The sequence below is a fragment of the Bombus vancouverensis genome, chromosome 11 (assembly GCF_051014615.1).
Source record: "Bombus vancouverensis nearcticus chromosome 11, iyBomVanc1_principal, whole genome shotgun sequence".
NCBI classification, from domain to species: domain Eukaryota; kingdom Metazoa; phylum Arthropoda; class Insecta; order Hymenoptera; family Apidae; genus Bombus; species Bombus vancouverensis.
The window spans coordinates 3,187,563-3,204,799 of record NC_134921.1 but is presented as its reverse complement, the minus strand read 5'-3'; the positions used below and the strand labels follow the sequence as shown (position 1 = coordinate 3,204,799).

At 39.0% G+C, this 17,237-nt stretch overlaps 1 protein-coding gene across 2 annotated transcripts; it reads right to left on the bottom strand.

Moving 5' to 3' along the window:
* Positions 1-6,479: 6,479 nt before the first annotated feature.
* Positions 6,480-15,238, bottom strand: LOC143303303 (uncharacterized). 2 transcript variants are annotated; one of them, XM_076622546.1, is made up of 7 exons: positions 14,406-15,238; positions 13,579-13,717; positions 12,996-13,084; positions 12,669-12,890; positions 8,191-12,567; positions 8,044-8,115; positions 6,480-7,965 (listed from the first exon to the last, which is right to left on the bottom strand). In XM_076622546.1, the coding sequence occupies exons 1-3, from the start codon at positions 14,481-14,483 to the stop codon at positions 13,044-13,046; spliced, it is 258 nt and encodes an 85-aa protein (XP_076478661.1). In that variant the 5' UTR covers positions 14,484-15,238; the 3' UTR covers positions 6,480-7,965; positions 8,044-8,115; positions 8,191-12,567; positions 12,669-12,890; positions 12,996-13,043. The 2 variants fall into 2 exon arrangements, with proteins under 2 accessions (XP_076478661.1, XP_076478660.1); XM_076622545.1 differs by lacking the exons at positions 12,669-12,890; positions 12,996-13,084; positions 13,579-13,717; positions 14,406-15,238 and having other exon boundaries at positions 8,191-9,896.
* Between the last annotated feature and the right edge of the window lie 1,999 nt (positions 15,239-17,237).

The window sequence follows — 17,237 nt, the reverse complement described above, 5'->3', positions numbered from 1 at the left end:
AGTATAAACAAAACCTTCTCCCACTCCAACGAATGGAAGAATATAAATGCTCCCTTCAAAATCATCCAGTCAGTCTAATAAAAAAATTCTTAACTAATCCAAGTATCGAAAGTGTATCATCGCGTACCGAAAAAATTGTATAAATTGAGTAAAAAATAAAAAGAACTTAATCTCCTTTTCGGAAATTAACAAGTTCCTTATTTTTACCTTAATTTTACACGACAAGGACGTCGTCTCTCGGCCACCGAACTGTATAAGGAATCGTTCCTTAACGGTAGACCAAGTAACCTCTCCGTCTCCCGTCATTCGTGCCAGCCAATGTGCTGCAGAACCCTGTAGAGAGTCACTTAAGGCAGAGTATAGCGCGTCATCTCGCAGGGGGTTGTTCTGCATGGCCCTACTAACAGCCGCGCACCACGCGGCTGGGTCGGCGCCTGCGACTTCTGGGTTAAAATGTGGTAATTTGGTGGTTCCCGTATTTGGCCTTTGCATTAGCGTATGAATTAGGTTGTTCATGACAGCGACCTGCCCTTCCAGCGCTCGAAACCGTTCTGATCCCACTTCTGATGTCGGATTGGCACTGGGAATGGGGTTGTGGGCGTCAAATGAATCTTCTCGAGGATTAGCCATTGAGACGGTACACACAGGCGTAGTTTATTGCAATGATAGAATTATTACAGTCTTGACAATTGATCACGGCGGTTCGGCACTCGCGACACTAGTGACGACGCTCTCGGGCTCAATAACGAATCCGCGGCCAACGGGACGACAACAGAACGTACTCACAAAGTCTAAGTCTGGTTAAAACGTGAAATAACCACCGACCGCGAAGGCGTTACTCTTTAATCGATGAGATCGTGAGCGAGAATGCCTTTCCCGTCCCGATGATGCCACAGAGGAAAACTATAATGGGGTGTGTCTAAGGATACGAGATCATCGGATTCGTCGAGAAAAGCCTTCGTTCAGAACGTAAGGGAACTTGACGTTGCTGCTAATTGGTCAATCTCCATATCGGTGGTTAGAAAAAGATGCTAGCCGCCCTCGAGGGAAAGTTGCTAGTGGGAGACGCCGCTCGTTGAAAAATATGTCTCCCCTATCTTCCCGTAGTTGGGACAAAGACTGTTTGTCTGTTTGAAGGACTTTAGTTAACTAAACCTTAAGATTTATAACGGGCCCTCGGGCTAGCCGAACATGTACTGCGGAGACGCATCGACATCTGGCAATCATCTTACTCGAAGAATAGGGTCTGCGTGTGGCGAGCCACGGGACAGAAACCGTTGGAATGTTTACTGTCGCGTGTCGCCACGAATATTTCTTTTAAGGAGAGCTATAGAATTACTCCTTACCTTTGTTAGGCAAAGCGTTCATCCCGTGACCGCGGCTACGTTCAGCGACTGACTGTCGCCTCGAGCCCAAGCTCATTATCACAACTCTCGAACAATTACAATCGGGTTGAATAACTACAATTGTTCAATTACAGCTATAGCAGACTCTAGGTTACAATGTTGCGGGATTATCCAAAATTCCAAAGGCTCCGGTGTTCTTTCATCTCCGACATATATATAGGTAATAATCTAAGCAATTCTATATTCAAATGAAAATCCGTTCAACGAGGACAAATATTTATTGTTCCCAGCTTTAATCCTCTCCCGTGCCAATATCCCTGCACATAGCAGGTTAACCGAAAAGTGGAATTCGTTTACCAGTTGCATTAAGCGTCAGTTAACGCTACCCATTAAACAAAAAAAATAATAAAAATAAGATATTTTGAAATAGTCCTTAGACTATTTCTGGTGGCAGCAACTACCGTATTAATTAGAAATATAAATCAGTATTACATACACAATAATATCATTTCAATTTATTTCCCTTCAGCTTAAATTCAAACTCAACAAAAAAAATTTTTCAGTAAAATTTAAATTTAAAATTTGGTCGATGTCAATAAACTAATACGTAATACTAGATTTCATCGAAATCGACGAAATCTTCGCGATTTGCGAGCTATTTTGCTTGTTTCGACGCTTAAACGGTAGTGCGTTATATTTGCAGTGTAAAATGGAGTTCAACGAGCGCTTAAACGTCGAAATATCTCCAACGGGAAGGAAATGACGGTTAGATTTCATCGAAATCGACGAAATCTTCGCGATTTGCGAGCTATTTTGCTTGTTTCGACGCTTAAACGGTAGTGCATTACATTTGCAGTGTAAAATGGAGTTCAACGAGCGATTAAACGTCGAAATATCTCCAACGGGAAGGAAATGACAGTTAGTTTCCGTCAAAATCGACGAAATCTTCGCGATTTCCGAGCTATTTTGCTTGTTTCGACGCTTAAATGGTAGTGCATTGCATTTGCAGTGTAAAATGTAGTTCAACGAGCGCTTAAACGTCGAAATATATCCAACGGGATGGAAATGACGGCTAGATTTTATCAAAATCGACGAAATCTTCGCGATTTGCGAGCTATTTTGCTTGTTTCGACGCTTAAACGGTAGTGCGTTATATTTGCAGTGTAAAATGGAGTTCAACGAGCGCTTAAACGTCGAAATATCTCCAACGGGAAGGAAATGACGGCTAGATTTCATCGAAATCGACGAAATCTTCGCGATTTGCGAGCTATTTTGCTTGTTTCGACGCTTAAACGGTAGTGCATTACATTTGCAGTGTAAAATGGAGTTCAACGAGCGATTAAACGTCGAAATATCTCCAACGGGAAGGAAATGACAGTTAGTTTCCGCCAAAATCGACGAAATCTTCGCGATTTCCGAGCTATTTTGCTTGTTTCGACGCTTAAACGGTAGTGCGTTACATTTGCAGTGTGAAAATGGTGTTAAACGAGCGCTTAAACGTCGAAATATCTCCAACGTGAAGGAAATGACAGTTAGTTTTGGTCAAAATCGACGAAATCTTCGCGATTTGCGAGCTAGTTTGCTGGTTTCGACGCTTAAACGGTAGTGCGTTACATTTGGAGTGTATAATGGAGTTCAACGACCGCTTAAACGTCGAAATATCTCCAACGGGATGGAAATGACGGCTATTTTTCGTCAAAATCGACGAAATCATCGCGATTTGCGAGCTATTTTGCTTGTTTCGAGGCTTAAACAGTAGTGCATTACATTTGCAGTGTAAAACGGAGTGAAATGAGCGCTTAAACGTCGAAATATCTGTAACGGGAAGGGAATGACGGCAATTTTTCGTCAAAATCGACGAAATCATCGCGATTTGCGAGCTATTTTGCTTGTTTCGAGGCTTAAACAGTAGTGCATTACATTTGCAGTGTAAAACGGAGTGAAATGAGCTCTTAAACGTCGAAATATCTCCAACGGGAAGGAAATGACGGCTATTTTTCGTCAAAATCGACGAAATCATCGCGATTTGCGAGATATTTTGCTTGTTTAGACGCTTAAACGGTAGTGCATTACATTTGCAGTGTAAAATGCAGTTCAACGAGCCCTCAAACGTCGAAATATCTCCAACGGGAAGGAAATGACGGCTATTTTTCGTCAAAATCGACGAAATCATCGCGATTTGCGAGATATTTTGCTTGTTTCGACTCTTAAATGGTAGTGCATTGCATTTGCAGTGTAAAATGTATTTCAACGAGCGCATAAACGTCGAAATATCTCCAACGGGAAGGAAATGACGGCTAGATTTCGACAAAATCGATGAAGTCTTCGCGATTTGCGAGATATTTTGCTTGTTTAGACGCTTAAATGGCAGTGCATTACATTTGCAGTGTAAAATGCAGTTCAACGAGCGCTTAAACGTCGAAATATCTCCAACGGGAAGGATATGACGCCGAGATTTCGTTAAAATCGTCGAAATCTTCGCGATTTGCGAGCAATTTTGCTTGTTTCGACTCTTAAATGGTGTCACGTCCCGCGCTTCGCACGCGCCGTAACAAGAACAAGAAAACTATTCTATACAAAACGCGCGAATAAGGATTTGAATGCACGAACGAACACACGGCGCTACGAAACTAAAGGAAGGATTAACAAAACGAGGGCGACTAATAAATCCAACCAGTATAAAATAAAATAAATAAAACCAGCTAATGGATTGAACGAGTTACGAACCAAACAAATAAACCGGGAAATAAGAATAACTACAAAAGGGGAAATAATTGAAACGCCAGAAATACATGTATATATAAATATATTTTAATCAATCAACTTGGAGAGTTACATATAAGTATAAACATATATGCTAGACATGTAATAAACTAGTAAATATTAGAGACAGTGCTTCCAATACTATATTAACAATTTATGAAATATAAGTATATACGAAGTCAAAAACTAATAGTCTAACGAATACATAAAACATACAATATTGTATTAAACATATATATATGTGTGCGCATTCTATCAAACAGATACATACTTAAAACTAGCCTACATTCCGGTAAAGAATTATAAAATAAGAACTACATTACGAAACATGCATGTCTATATATAAATATATAAATTATATTCTAAACTAAACTACTATTAATGTATGCTCTTTCTACATGTAATATCGTGATGTAATATGTTTACAAAAAGTGGACAATAGAGATGTTAATCAGACAGAAAAGACGATTGTGGCTTAACTTGAACTATTCATACCAAACGTACAGAAAACAGCGCAATCCACACTCTCTCGGCAACGCCACTCGCAACCTCCGTCTCCGCTCGACTCGCACACTCGGCTCCACCGCTCGCACTCTCTGCTTTTCGACTCGCGCTCTGTTTCTCGACTCGCACTCTGTTTCTCGACTCGCGCTCTGTTTCTCGACTGACCCTCTCTGGCCGTTGTCCCATTCTATTGCCCTTTTCCTAGGCCCACCGCACACGTGTTCTGCAGACGCTCGTGGCCAGGGTCACGTAGGTCTTTTCCACGAAACTATGCACTTGAAAAGACCGATGACACATTGATGGGCCCGACGGCGCCTCGGCTCTCGCGACACTGTTCATAGTTCGTCCGATATTTCCCAGGCCTTTCGTCCACGATACTACATACATTATTGATTTAAATCGATAATTTAAAATACATATTTAAAACTAGCCTACGTTCCAGTAAAGAACAAGAACTACATTGCGAAACATGCATGTCTCTATGCAAACATATAAAAATCTATGCTCATTCTACATTATTGATCCAAATCGATAAACTAAAATACATATTTAAAGCTAGCTTGCGTTCCAGTAAAGAATTATAAAACAAGAACTACATAGCGAAACATGCATGTCTCTATGCAAACATATAGAAATCTATGTATGCTCATTCTGCATTATTGATTCAAATCGATAAACTAAAATACATATTTAAAGCTAGCTTGCGTTCCAGTAAAGAATTATAAAATAAGAACTACATTACGAAACATGCATGTCTCTACATAAACATATAAATAATCTATTTTCTAAACTAAAACTACTATAGAACACACAACGCAACACTTGGGACTAAGCGACAACCTGTCGATAGCCCAAACGCTCAAAACGATTAACAGCGCAACGACTTGAGGAATTGGGTACAGAAATTCTACCATCAAACACAAATATGTAAACACACATTAAACGCACAATAATCTAGAAACAAAACCTTCAATACTACGTTGTCACAATACAAGATATATATGTATATATGAAATCAAATGATTGACACATAACCTCAAATACACAACACTATATTACTAAAGAATCTAAATGAAAATCACTTTGCCAGAGATATATACATATATACGCGTGCGTGTGCGTATTCTATCTTATTAAAAGAAATTAATATAAAATAAATAATTAACATTTCATTTCGTATGAACACTATATGGGCAAGAGAGATATGCATATAAATACGTATATATATATATATATATATATATATATATGTATGTGTGAGTGCATATGTTTTATATTATCGAATACTCTATAAAATAAACTACTCGAAACAATAAATAATGCAATCGAAGAATTACAAAACATTAGCTATACTGAAGTGACACACAACATAAACATATATATATACGTATATTCACACGAGTTATACTATTGTCACTTTAAAATAATATTAATAAATAAATGTTCTAATTGCGGTAGAATAAGGAAAAACGAGCGACAGACGAAAAATTACTTCGATATCAAACAAAACTAAAGACCCGTCACTAAAAACTTTACTGATGACATTTATGAGCGGCCATGTTGGATTTACACGCGTCATGGCGACAGGAATATTAGGGATTAATGGAAGTCAGGCGCGAGAAACAAATCATGAAAACACATTGTTAACACTTTTCTTTCATAAATTTTATGCACAACTACAAATGTAAAAATATATATATATATAATTAATTAAAAAGGGGGGAAATATAAAATTAAAAAATTAACAAACGTAAAATAGATAACCTAACACTATCAGATTTAAAATATATATATATATATATGTCGGAGAAGCAGTGGGGATAGGGTTGTCGGTGTTTGAGGAGTCTTCATTGAAGGTAGCCATCGTTGCGGTGTAGCGAAGATACGATTTATTGACACAGGTATGAATAACACAGGTTTGACAATCTATCACGGCGGTGAGATGTCCGCGACACTAGTGACAGTGATCTCAGGTTCAATGACGAATCCGCGGTCAACGGGATGACAGATAGGCGTTCTCGCTGAATCTAAGTCTGACTCGTAAACGATAATTGCTGAGCGTAAAGACGTTACTCTTTAGTCGACGGGAGCGCGTCCAAGAATGCCCGTCCCGTCCCGATGATTCCACAGAGGAAAACTATACTGGGGTGTGTCTAAGGACACAAGATCATCGGATTCGTCGAGGAAAGCCTTCGTTTAGGAAGTAAGGGAAATTGACGTTGCTGCTAATTGGTCAATCTCCATATCGGTGGTTAGAAAAGGATGCTAGCCGCCCTCGAGGGAAAGTTGCTAGTGGGAGACGTCGTTCGTTGAAAAATATGTCTCCCCTATCTTCCCGTAGTTGGGACAAAGACTGTATGTCTGTTTGAAGGACTTTAGTTAACTAAACCGTAAGATTTATTACGGGCCCTCGGGCTAGCCGAACATGTACTGCGGAGACGCATCGACATCTGGTAATCATCTTACTCGAAGAATAGGGTCAGCGTGTGGCGAGCTACGGGACAGAAACCGTTGGAATGTTTACTGTCACGTGTCGCCACGAATATTTCTTTTAAGGAGAGCTATAGAATTATTCCATATGTTTGTTGGGCAAAGCGTTCATCCCTTGACCGCGGCTACGTTGGGCGACAGACTGTCGCCTCGAGCCAAAGCTCACCGTCACTAATCTCGAACAATTACAATCGGATTGAATAACTACAATAGTTTAGTTACAGTTATAGTAGACTTTAGATTGCAATGTTGCGGGGCTATCCGAAGGTTCCGGTGTCCTTTCATCTCCGACATATATATATATATATATATATATATATATATATTCAATATATATATATATATATATATATATATATATATATATATATTGAACACAAAACAAAATATATCAAAAAATTAATAATAATAAGGAACATCAAACAGCGAACCAACGAAATTGAAGCAGCTACACTAAATCAAAATCGAAGCAAGGAGCTCCGGGATAAAGTTCGCTGAACTCACGCATACACCAATAGCGCACAACAGGGGAAATTCCCTTTCTCCCAGAAGCATGGTGACGAAGATGCGCCTCCAAAACCTCTTCGGGAATTTCATTCGCAAAACGAACTTTCACGCAACGCTCGGTATCAACGATTTCAACCAGAGGGGGTTCCCTCTCCAATATGACGGTCTCCGCATCGAAGAAATTCTCGTCGAAAGTAACCAAATCGTCAAAGCCCAATTTCGACACAGCCTCGGCACCAATGTTAAACAGTTCCCCCAACCACTCTGATACTCGTGGTCTATCACAGGGCCGCATGCGCTTGATGGGTCCTCCCGAGTCGCCCATGGGTTCTTCGGAATCCCTCTTTCGCTTGGGCTGAGAACAACACGGTATATTTTAAATAAAACGAAACAGGACGAATCAAGCGAACTAAAAACAAGCCTAAATACGTACCAGGGAAGTCTGGAAAGGAACCTCTGATGGAAACGCCTCAGCAAACATGGTTCGAACGTCGATCACTGAAGCCTAGGGAAATAGCAAAAAAAAGGAAAAACAATCAAAATCACAAAACAATCATAATATGCAAACATCCAAACTTACGCAAAACAATTCGAAGGAGGAGGTCTTTGTTATGGGAGAGCAGCGGAGTTGTGCGTGTTGCCCGAGCAAACTTTGAAATGATAATGATGCTGCAGCCACCAGCCCTTCCACGCGCCGAAGAAACACCGGTAATTCCCACGGTATAGCACGTGGAAGTTTCTCGCGGAAAGGACTAGATCAGCGTGGAATGCTTCAAATCTCCTAGACGCTAGCTCAGCGGAAACACAGGACTGATGAAAAACTAAGTCGAAATATGGAATTTACATTTTGTCACGTACGATTCCAAGAAGCCCAAACTGCAACATCCCGATTCCCACGGAAGCGTACCCCCAGCGGACCACCACCCCGTGGGGGATGGCATTATAAATAAGCGTAGCAACATAGCGCAGCGTTCGTTAGTTTGTTCATAATTCTTGCGATCGTTTGTTATTACGGCTCATTATTCTTTGCGTTCTTTATTGCGCTCATTACTGCGTTTAGAAATTTGTATAAGTATTTTGCGTTTCGGGGTCTTTAGTTTTTCGGTAAAGAAAAGGGAGTCGCGATTAAATAAAGGAAAATTTTAAGTCCTCATTACGATATTAATTCAGTTAGCAAGTCACTCAATCTGTATCGAAATAGTTTAATAAAGTAAAGGTTGATAAAAAACTATATTCGAGATTAAATAATAAACCCAACAAACTTCGACGACCACTGGAGCAGCTGGAGTAATGGCACCCGATAGCACCTTTTCCTCAAGGTAAGAAAATTAAATTTAAAAAACTTTCTTCTTCTCTGGTAATCTCGTTGTCCTCGAGAATTGAATTAAAACCTCCTATCATCGATTTCATTTATTTTCGCGAACGGTTTTAAAGCTAGAAACATTGCTTAAATTTTAAACAAAGGTGTTGTCCGTTGTGTCGGCTTGTGCGAACGGTGTTTTCAGCTACTGAAACATCCACTGATCTTCGCATTCCTCCTCCCATTGTTGGTAAAATATTACCCGTCTCTGGGCAAGGCTTGCGAAATCACACGAGTCCCGCACAGAGAGGATCGTTAGAATCATCCTCAACAATTAAACTCAAAAGGCAAGAAAATCGTGGCGACAAAATCCATCGGGGTAAATGAATTGAGTTTCGGTCCTAACGGCAAACTACTACAGCGAAATTAAAAGAGAAGAAGAAGTCAAACGAAAAAATAAATTTATATAAAACAACAAACAATCTCACATTCCTATCTAATCCAGCAACGCTAAAATATATATATCTAGCTAATCAAATATATATATATAATAACCTAACCCATTTTACATTCAAATAAAAATCCGTTCAACGAGGAAAAATATTTATTGTATCCAGCTTTAATCCTCTCCCGCGCTAGTATCCCTGCGCATAGCAGGTTAGCCGAAAAGTGAAATTCGTTTACCAGTTGCATTAAGCGTCAGTTAACGCTACCCATTAAACGCAAAAGAAAATAATAAAAAATAAAAATATTTTGAAATAGTCTTTGGACTATTTCTGGTGGCAGCAACTACCGTATTAATTAATAACCTAAATCGGAATTAAATACACAATAATATCATTTTAATTTATTTCCTTTCCGATTAAATTCAAAACTCAAACTCAAACTATAAAAAAAAAAAATTTTTTTTCAGTAAAATTCAACCTTAGATTTGATCGATTTAAACAAATTGATACGTAACAGATTAGTAGTTATAAATTTTTGGTGGCAGCGGTGGGATACGCTTCACGGAGGATTAAAGTTGGTTTAAACGGTTCGATTCGCTCCACAAAGAATTAAAGTTGTTACGATTATCGATAAAATAGATACCGAAGAAATAATGTCGACTAAATTAGAATCGTTGGACAAAGACATGATCTTGATGTTATCGGAAAAACTTAAAGCATGGGATGCGAATTTTCGCGACATGAGTACAACAATGAATAAATTACAAGACGATGTGCGTTCACTGAAAATAAAAAAAGAAAGCAAGACACCCGTATCATCGCCGATAATTTCCCAAGCGACAATACCGATAGAAGTTAATCCCCAATCAATTAAGTTAAAAGATGCCATAGAGACAGTACCAGTGTTCGACGGACATCGACCCTCGGTATTTCGATTTTTAAGAGCATGCGAACGCGCACAAAACATGGTTCCTAAGCATCAAGAATCTCAATTAGTAAAATTATTAACGAACAAACTTCGCGGACACGCATTTCTCGCCATAGAAGACACAGAAATAATAAGTTTAAACGATTTCGGGAATAAATTAAAAGATATGTTCGGTCCGGGAAAAACGGTTAACGAATATAAAGGGGAATTAGCTACAATATTTCAACGACCGGGAGAAGATATTTTGGACTACGTAGATCGCGTCAAAGATCTCAGACTGGCGATAATGAACGGAGAAAAATGCGAGTACGGCACCGTATTTCAAGATAGGATAGATCGAGACACGAGGGAAGCTTTCGTTAAGGGGCTCCCAAACGAGGTGTATTTACGAGTAAAGATAGCAGGATACCAATCCTTGGACGATGCGTACCGCCAAGCCGTGAAAGCAACACGAGAATTAAAACAAGTGAAAAATAGAATTCGATACCGACATCCGACACCTTCGGATAATTATAACCAAAACAACGTTCATCCACCATACAATAGTATTTATACTGTAAACAACCGCCAGAACTGGAGATTTGTACCGCCGTCGCGGAAACATCTAAACAACCCGGGAATAGAAGAAAATGTCAGGAAAGAAACAAGAGCAATAACTTGGGAAGAAAAACGCATAAATAAATACCTCGATAGAGATCTAAATCAAAAGAGAGATGCTGATCATTTCAATCAATCAACTTTTCAATGCAAACACCATTCCGTTGCTGTGATAAGGAATAATGTCACGTTAAATAATAAGAGGATGCACGGTGCCATAGACAGGATCATGAGTGAGAAATTTTCTGAGTTACCAAACAAGATAAATAATATTAGTGCCAAAGAACTTTCAGACGAAGCAGAAACTAGGAAATTGGACGACGAGACGACAGGCAATGCTTATCCACTGCCTAACATTACAGAGATATTGGACCCGCTGGGAAGTGCGAATTGCCTCTCCACGTTCGACTTGGCAAAGATACAAAAGCAAGACTCCACGAATTTCGTGAATGTTTCAACCATAATAGGAAAAGAGATAGCGAGTGCATCTCACTCAAAAACTTCTATAAAACCATCAGAAGGAAACTTTATCGAACTCAAAGTCAAATCATTAAATTGCAAGGAAGATCACACTATAGAAAATAAAAGTATAGTTATTCCTAAATCCAAAACAGAATCTATAAACAAAAGGGTTTGTAACAAAAATTCAAAGAATAACTCCAAATCTACCAAAAATACTCCTAAACGTTCCTTACAAATAAATAATAATTTAATTACAATAAGCACTTCCAGTGAAACTATTCATTCTGAAAAGGTAGAGGAAAATAAAGGTGTTGTGAATAAAGTAAATAAAGAAGAAAAAGGGGTAACTAAGAAAAAGGATTCTAAACATTTTCAAGCTGAAGAAACGCAAGCCCAACGAGCTCGAAGAAATCAAAAGGGAGAAAATAGGGAATCACCAGTCGAAGATATATATAAAAACTTGAATAAATACGCTAGCCATTGGATTATAATTGGATTAAAAATACTTTATTGGTTACTACATCTAATATTTGACGTAGGTAACATAGTAGGTAGTGCTGATCTTATGATTCCCCCAGAAAAATATAGATGGTATCACACTATACTATATACAAAACATTTTTGGGTTAATATGGCTGCGGCACTTTCGAAAATTTGTATCTTGAATGCTATTAGCAAGCAATTGGGTAATTGGATCAATGTCAGTAAACCTGCGTCTTGGCGCAAAATAAAAACTAAAATGAAGGAAAGGAACGAAATTCTCCCCGCACGAATTAGTTTCGGACATCTAGCCAAAGAACCTATTGGTGAAGTAACAATCGAAGAGAACACGGAACCAACATGCGCAGAATATCTCAAAGATCTGTTCAATAAAATTAACACTGTACGACGAATGGCAAGAGAAAATTTGATAAAGTCCAAACTAAGACCAACAATCGACGAATCAACCTTCAAGATTTTAAAACAGGAGACTCGATATATCTATTAAAAGAACCTAGTAAGGAAAATTCTCCCATCAATATATTAGACGACACAAAGTGCTAGAAATCTTGCAGAACAAAACGTCAAGATTGAAGTAAAAGGGATTCCGCGAACGGTGCACTTAAACAAGCTAAAACTAGCGCATAATCGAAATAAACAATGAATAAAGTGATTTCATTGGGCAACGTAGTGCGGTAGTGTATGTTGTAGTGCTGTTCTTCGAATAATACAGATATCGAACACCTAAAAGGAAAAAGGGAAAATTATTATATATGTTACAATTATTGCTTAAATATAAAACGTGTTATCTCAATGAACAATTAACTAGTGAAAGTGAAAGTTACCTTGTGAACAAGTGATCAACATACAAAAAAGTGTACGTGCAAGTATAGGTTATGGATCGTTGTTCGTGGAACATAATGTATGACAGCTACCTAAAATAAGTGAATAAATTAGTCTCAATTGTCTCAGTGCAAAATACGAGGTTACTAAGTGTTATAACTATATTGTGGATAAATCAAAAGGAAGTGTGACACTGTTCGTCGAATAATACAGATAGCGAAAACCTAAAAAAGAAAAAAAAAAGGAAAATTATCATGTGTACTCCAATTATTGTTTGAATATACAATGTGTTGATTTACTAAAATTAAAAGAGTGAAAGTGAAAGTTACCTTGTGAACAAGTAATCATCATACGAGAAGGTTTACGTGCAAAATAGGTTATGGATCTCTGTTTGCGAAACACCATGTACAACAGCCAGCTGAAAAATAAATGAACCAATTAACTTCAATTGCCTTAATGCAAAATACAACAGTACTAAATGTTATAACAATACTGTGGAAGCATTGCACTGTTCATCGAACAACACAGATGGCGGAAACCTGAAAAGAAAAGAAGTTTATTACAAGTGCTCCAATTACTGTTTGAATGTGAAACGAGCTAGTTCAACGAATAACTAAAACGGTGAAAGTGCAACTTACCTCATGAACAATTAATCACCATACAAGGAAGCGTACATGCATGAATTTCGCAGACTAACAAGAAGAAGTAAAATAGTTGATAAAGTATAGAAAGCGGTTAGAAAATAATCAAGATAGATTAATTGAGAGTTAGTAATAAATGTAACCGGAGTAAAGGGATATTTGGTTATGTATTAATCTACGTAGTATTGTGATGTTAATTTGTAATGCACAATAGTGGTCGCACATACAATGCATTATATATATATATTAAATTAAATAAATTAAACACCACCTTTATGACCACAGATATAAGACGATTGAAGGCAGCCGTAGTAGAAGGTAGCCGTAGTAAGTATCCAAGGCATATCAAAGAATCGGATGATGTTGCGGGAACGATCCAGGTAAGTGATGCAGCAACGAAAGAGTAGAATCTGAAGAATTACAGACAATGTTAATCTAACAAGTAGATTTTAATCACTAATAAAGAAACCAATTCATATCATACACAAAATAATAGCAAATAGCAAGTACATGCAATAATAAATTAATAAGGAAAATAAGAAAGGTTAATAAACACAGGAATAGGTTAGAAATTAATCAAGATAGACTAACTAAATATTAACAACATGACTGAACTCGGTGCAAAAGAATAAAGTTACGCTACACAAAATATCTGGTAACACAATACACAAAAAACATTAATTAAATTAAACAAGACTTATATAAATGCAAGTCACGTATAATCAAAACAATGACTATCGAAATTCGATAACAATACAATCCATGCTATCACATTAAGGTAGCACACGGTATTGACACACACAATATCATGAAACACAAAACAATATTACAAAAACACTACTAAGTAAAATTATAGTGATTAACAATTAATTAACTATTTCAACGACACACTACTGTTGACATTAAACCAACGCCATACCAAAGATACACGCGAGCGGCCATGTTGAAAAATTCGTCGCCCTCACATACAAATAATAGCCAATACAATGTAATACAGCATCATAATAGTAATGTTAGGTACTAATAAAAAAAAAAAACAACAACAAAAAAAAAGGGGGAGAGAGTTAAGGAAAATACATATAATAAATAACAACTAACATAATCATAACATATTATATATGTCGGATCACGATTCGAATTTTGGGCGCGCGACGACTCTTCATGTGGACTAGCCATCGTTTCACAAAGCCGAGATTTTATTTACACGTATATACAGGTCTATCACTAAGCTTAACAAATAATAAGTACAACTAATAATAAGTCTAACAAACACTAAGCTTAATGAATAACACGATCTACGAATAATTAAATTAAATAATACTATTAGCAATGTTTGAGTTCAAACGAATCCACGGTCACCGGGATAACTCCTTACTAAGCGAAACTAACTTAGACGCAAATGCGATCGTCGAAGATGCTCGATGTATCACTCTCCAAGGCAATCGCAAGAATGCCAGCCTCGTGGAGATTTTTCTCCCTGTACGATTGCATTTTGTTTTCTATACCCGTTTGGAAGCATCGAGAAGGTTCCAAACGCCGTTGCTAGGCACACTCGTTGGAAGCATCGAGAAAGTTCCAAACGCCGTTGCTAGGCAGTTTCTGCCTGGAGTTTTGATTACTAATACAATGTATGTCCCATTGCATCGGCACCTCCGAGGCAACATCACACGTGGCTCGGCCCGCTCTCGAGGCCGCATGCCGCCACAACCACATTTCTCGGAAAACACATACAACCACTCCAGACCTCCGTTAGATAAAACATCCATCCCGTGACCGTGGCTACGTTCAGCGACCGATTGTCACCTCGAACCCAATCTCGCTTATTACAAATCTTAAGCAATTCCAACTATAATAAAATCTAGGCTAAGGTACTAGAGGATGTTCCCAAAATTTCCAAGGAAGGGCTTCGGCTTTCCTTTCATCTCCGACATATATATTATATTATATACAGAGATACAGTATTCATATAAGGAACAGGTCCGAATGAAACATATATATATAAAAAAAATATATATAATATATATATATTAACTATTTTTGTATGTGTGTATAGAACTGATGGCGAATTCATCAACCATTCTCTGAACGACGGATGGAGGAACATGTAGATGTTGTCCAGACGTTTCACGAGGAATCCAGAGAGCATTTTGAATCTCTGCAGAAAATCCTTCCATGCATGTTCGTTTACAAAAATCTGACAGACATCGAAAGAATTTTTTTTTTAGTCCAAGGAATAGCAATCCGTACCGTAGAACTGTAAAGCACCTGTACGCCACTCATGAAACCAAATACTTTTGCTATCCATCTGTAAACAAACAACATCTATAACCATACATATAATTTTCACTTATGTTTACCAATATATATACACGCATGTTGTAAAGTAGGCAATATTTATAACAATCATGTCCATTGATAATGCAAGTGACTCATAAAAATAAGCCGTCATATTTACCATTGCACGCACATATATGTAATATCGTGATGTAATATGTTCACAAAAAGTGGACAATAGAGATGTTAATCAGACAGAAAAGACGATTGTGGCTTAACTTGAACTATTCACACCAAACGTACAGAAAACAGCGCAATCCACACTCTCTCGGCAACGCCACTCGCAACCTCCGTCTCCGCTCGACTCGCACTCGGCTCCTCGACTCGCACTCTGTTTCTCGACTCGCACTCTGTTTCTCGACTGACCGTTGTCGCATTCTATTGCCCTTTTCCTAGGCCCACCGCACACGTGTTCTGCAGACGCTCGTGGCCAGGGTCACGTAGGTCTTTTCCACGAAACTATGCACTTGAAAAGACCGATGACACATTGATGGGCCCGACGGCGCCTCGGCTCTCGCGACACTGTTCATAGTTCGTCCGATATTTCCCAGGCCTTTCGTCCACGATACTACATTCGGCCATCCTGCAATAACATCTGCCCTCAGATGTTGCCTTTTATCTCGCTGTCATCAGATGCGTCACTTTCGGCGTTTAGGACCCAAGGTTTCATAAAATCGAGGTGTGCACGGGTCCTCCCTTAGGTACTGCTTCGCACGCTTTCTTCTTTTCTTGTAATTTCGCAGGTTCCCTTCTAGCTTACCTATGTTTCGTTCGGTTAGGCTACAGTCAAGGCAGTTGGATACCACGTGTTCGACCTTTTCGCGTAACCCCTTGAACCAGAAGTCCTTCTTGACCATAGCTTCTGTTTTGGTAACCTCGAAATGCCCACGCTCGTACGCTTGCCTAACTACCTGAGCCCGCATCGCCTTCGATACTACTATTAGCACATCGTCCTCACACTCCTTATACAAAATATTGTTTCTTACTACCTGCCCATCGGCCTGACTGCACGTTGCGGCGTCCAAAATCCTACGGACTTCAGTGTCCTTGTTCTGTGCCCTTCTCAACCGTGCAATCAGCCCGTCTTCACTCTCCGTTACATACATAGTGCTCGGCAGGGGGTTCCTACTCGGAGCATCTACATGCTGCATACTTTTCCCCGGCCGATGACACGCCTGATACTTAATCTTGCCTAGTAACAAGGCCCATCTAGCCACACGCACACACAAATCTTTCTTTCTAACTACACCTATCGGACTCGCATACTCCGAGTCTGACGATTTGATGACACCCTCGTTTGTCCACGCTTCCATCAAATCATCTTCTTCCTTTCTTTCCGACGGCGCCAGTCTTCGCGGTCTTCGCGCTACCGGCTTGTCGCTTTCCAAAACTATTTTCGCGGTTATCCCGACGTCTCTCTTTTTCTCCGGCCTATACCCTTTAATAATATCCCGAATGGCTTCACGGTAATGAGGTTCTCGTACATGCGACAAGTCGATCTCATCGGATTGTTCTACCGCGTTTACCCTCAGTACATCCGGCGCGTCCTCGTGACCGTCGGTCTGATCGTCGAGTCGTAAAAAGGTCACCTCGCCC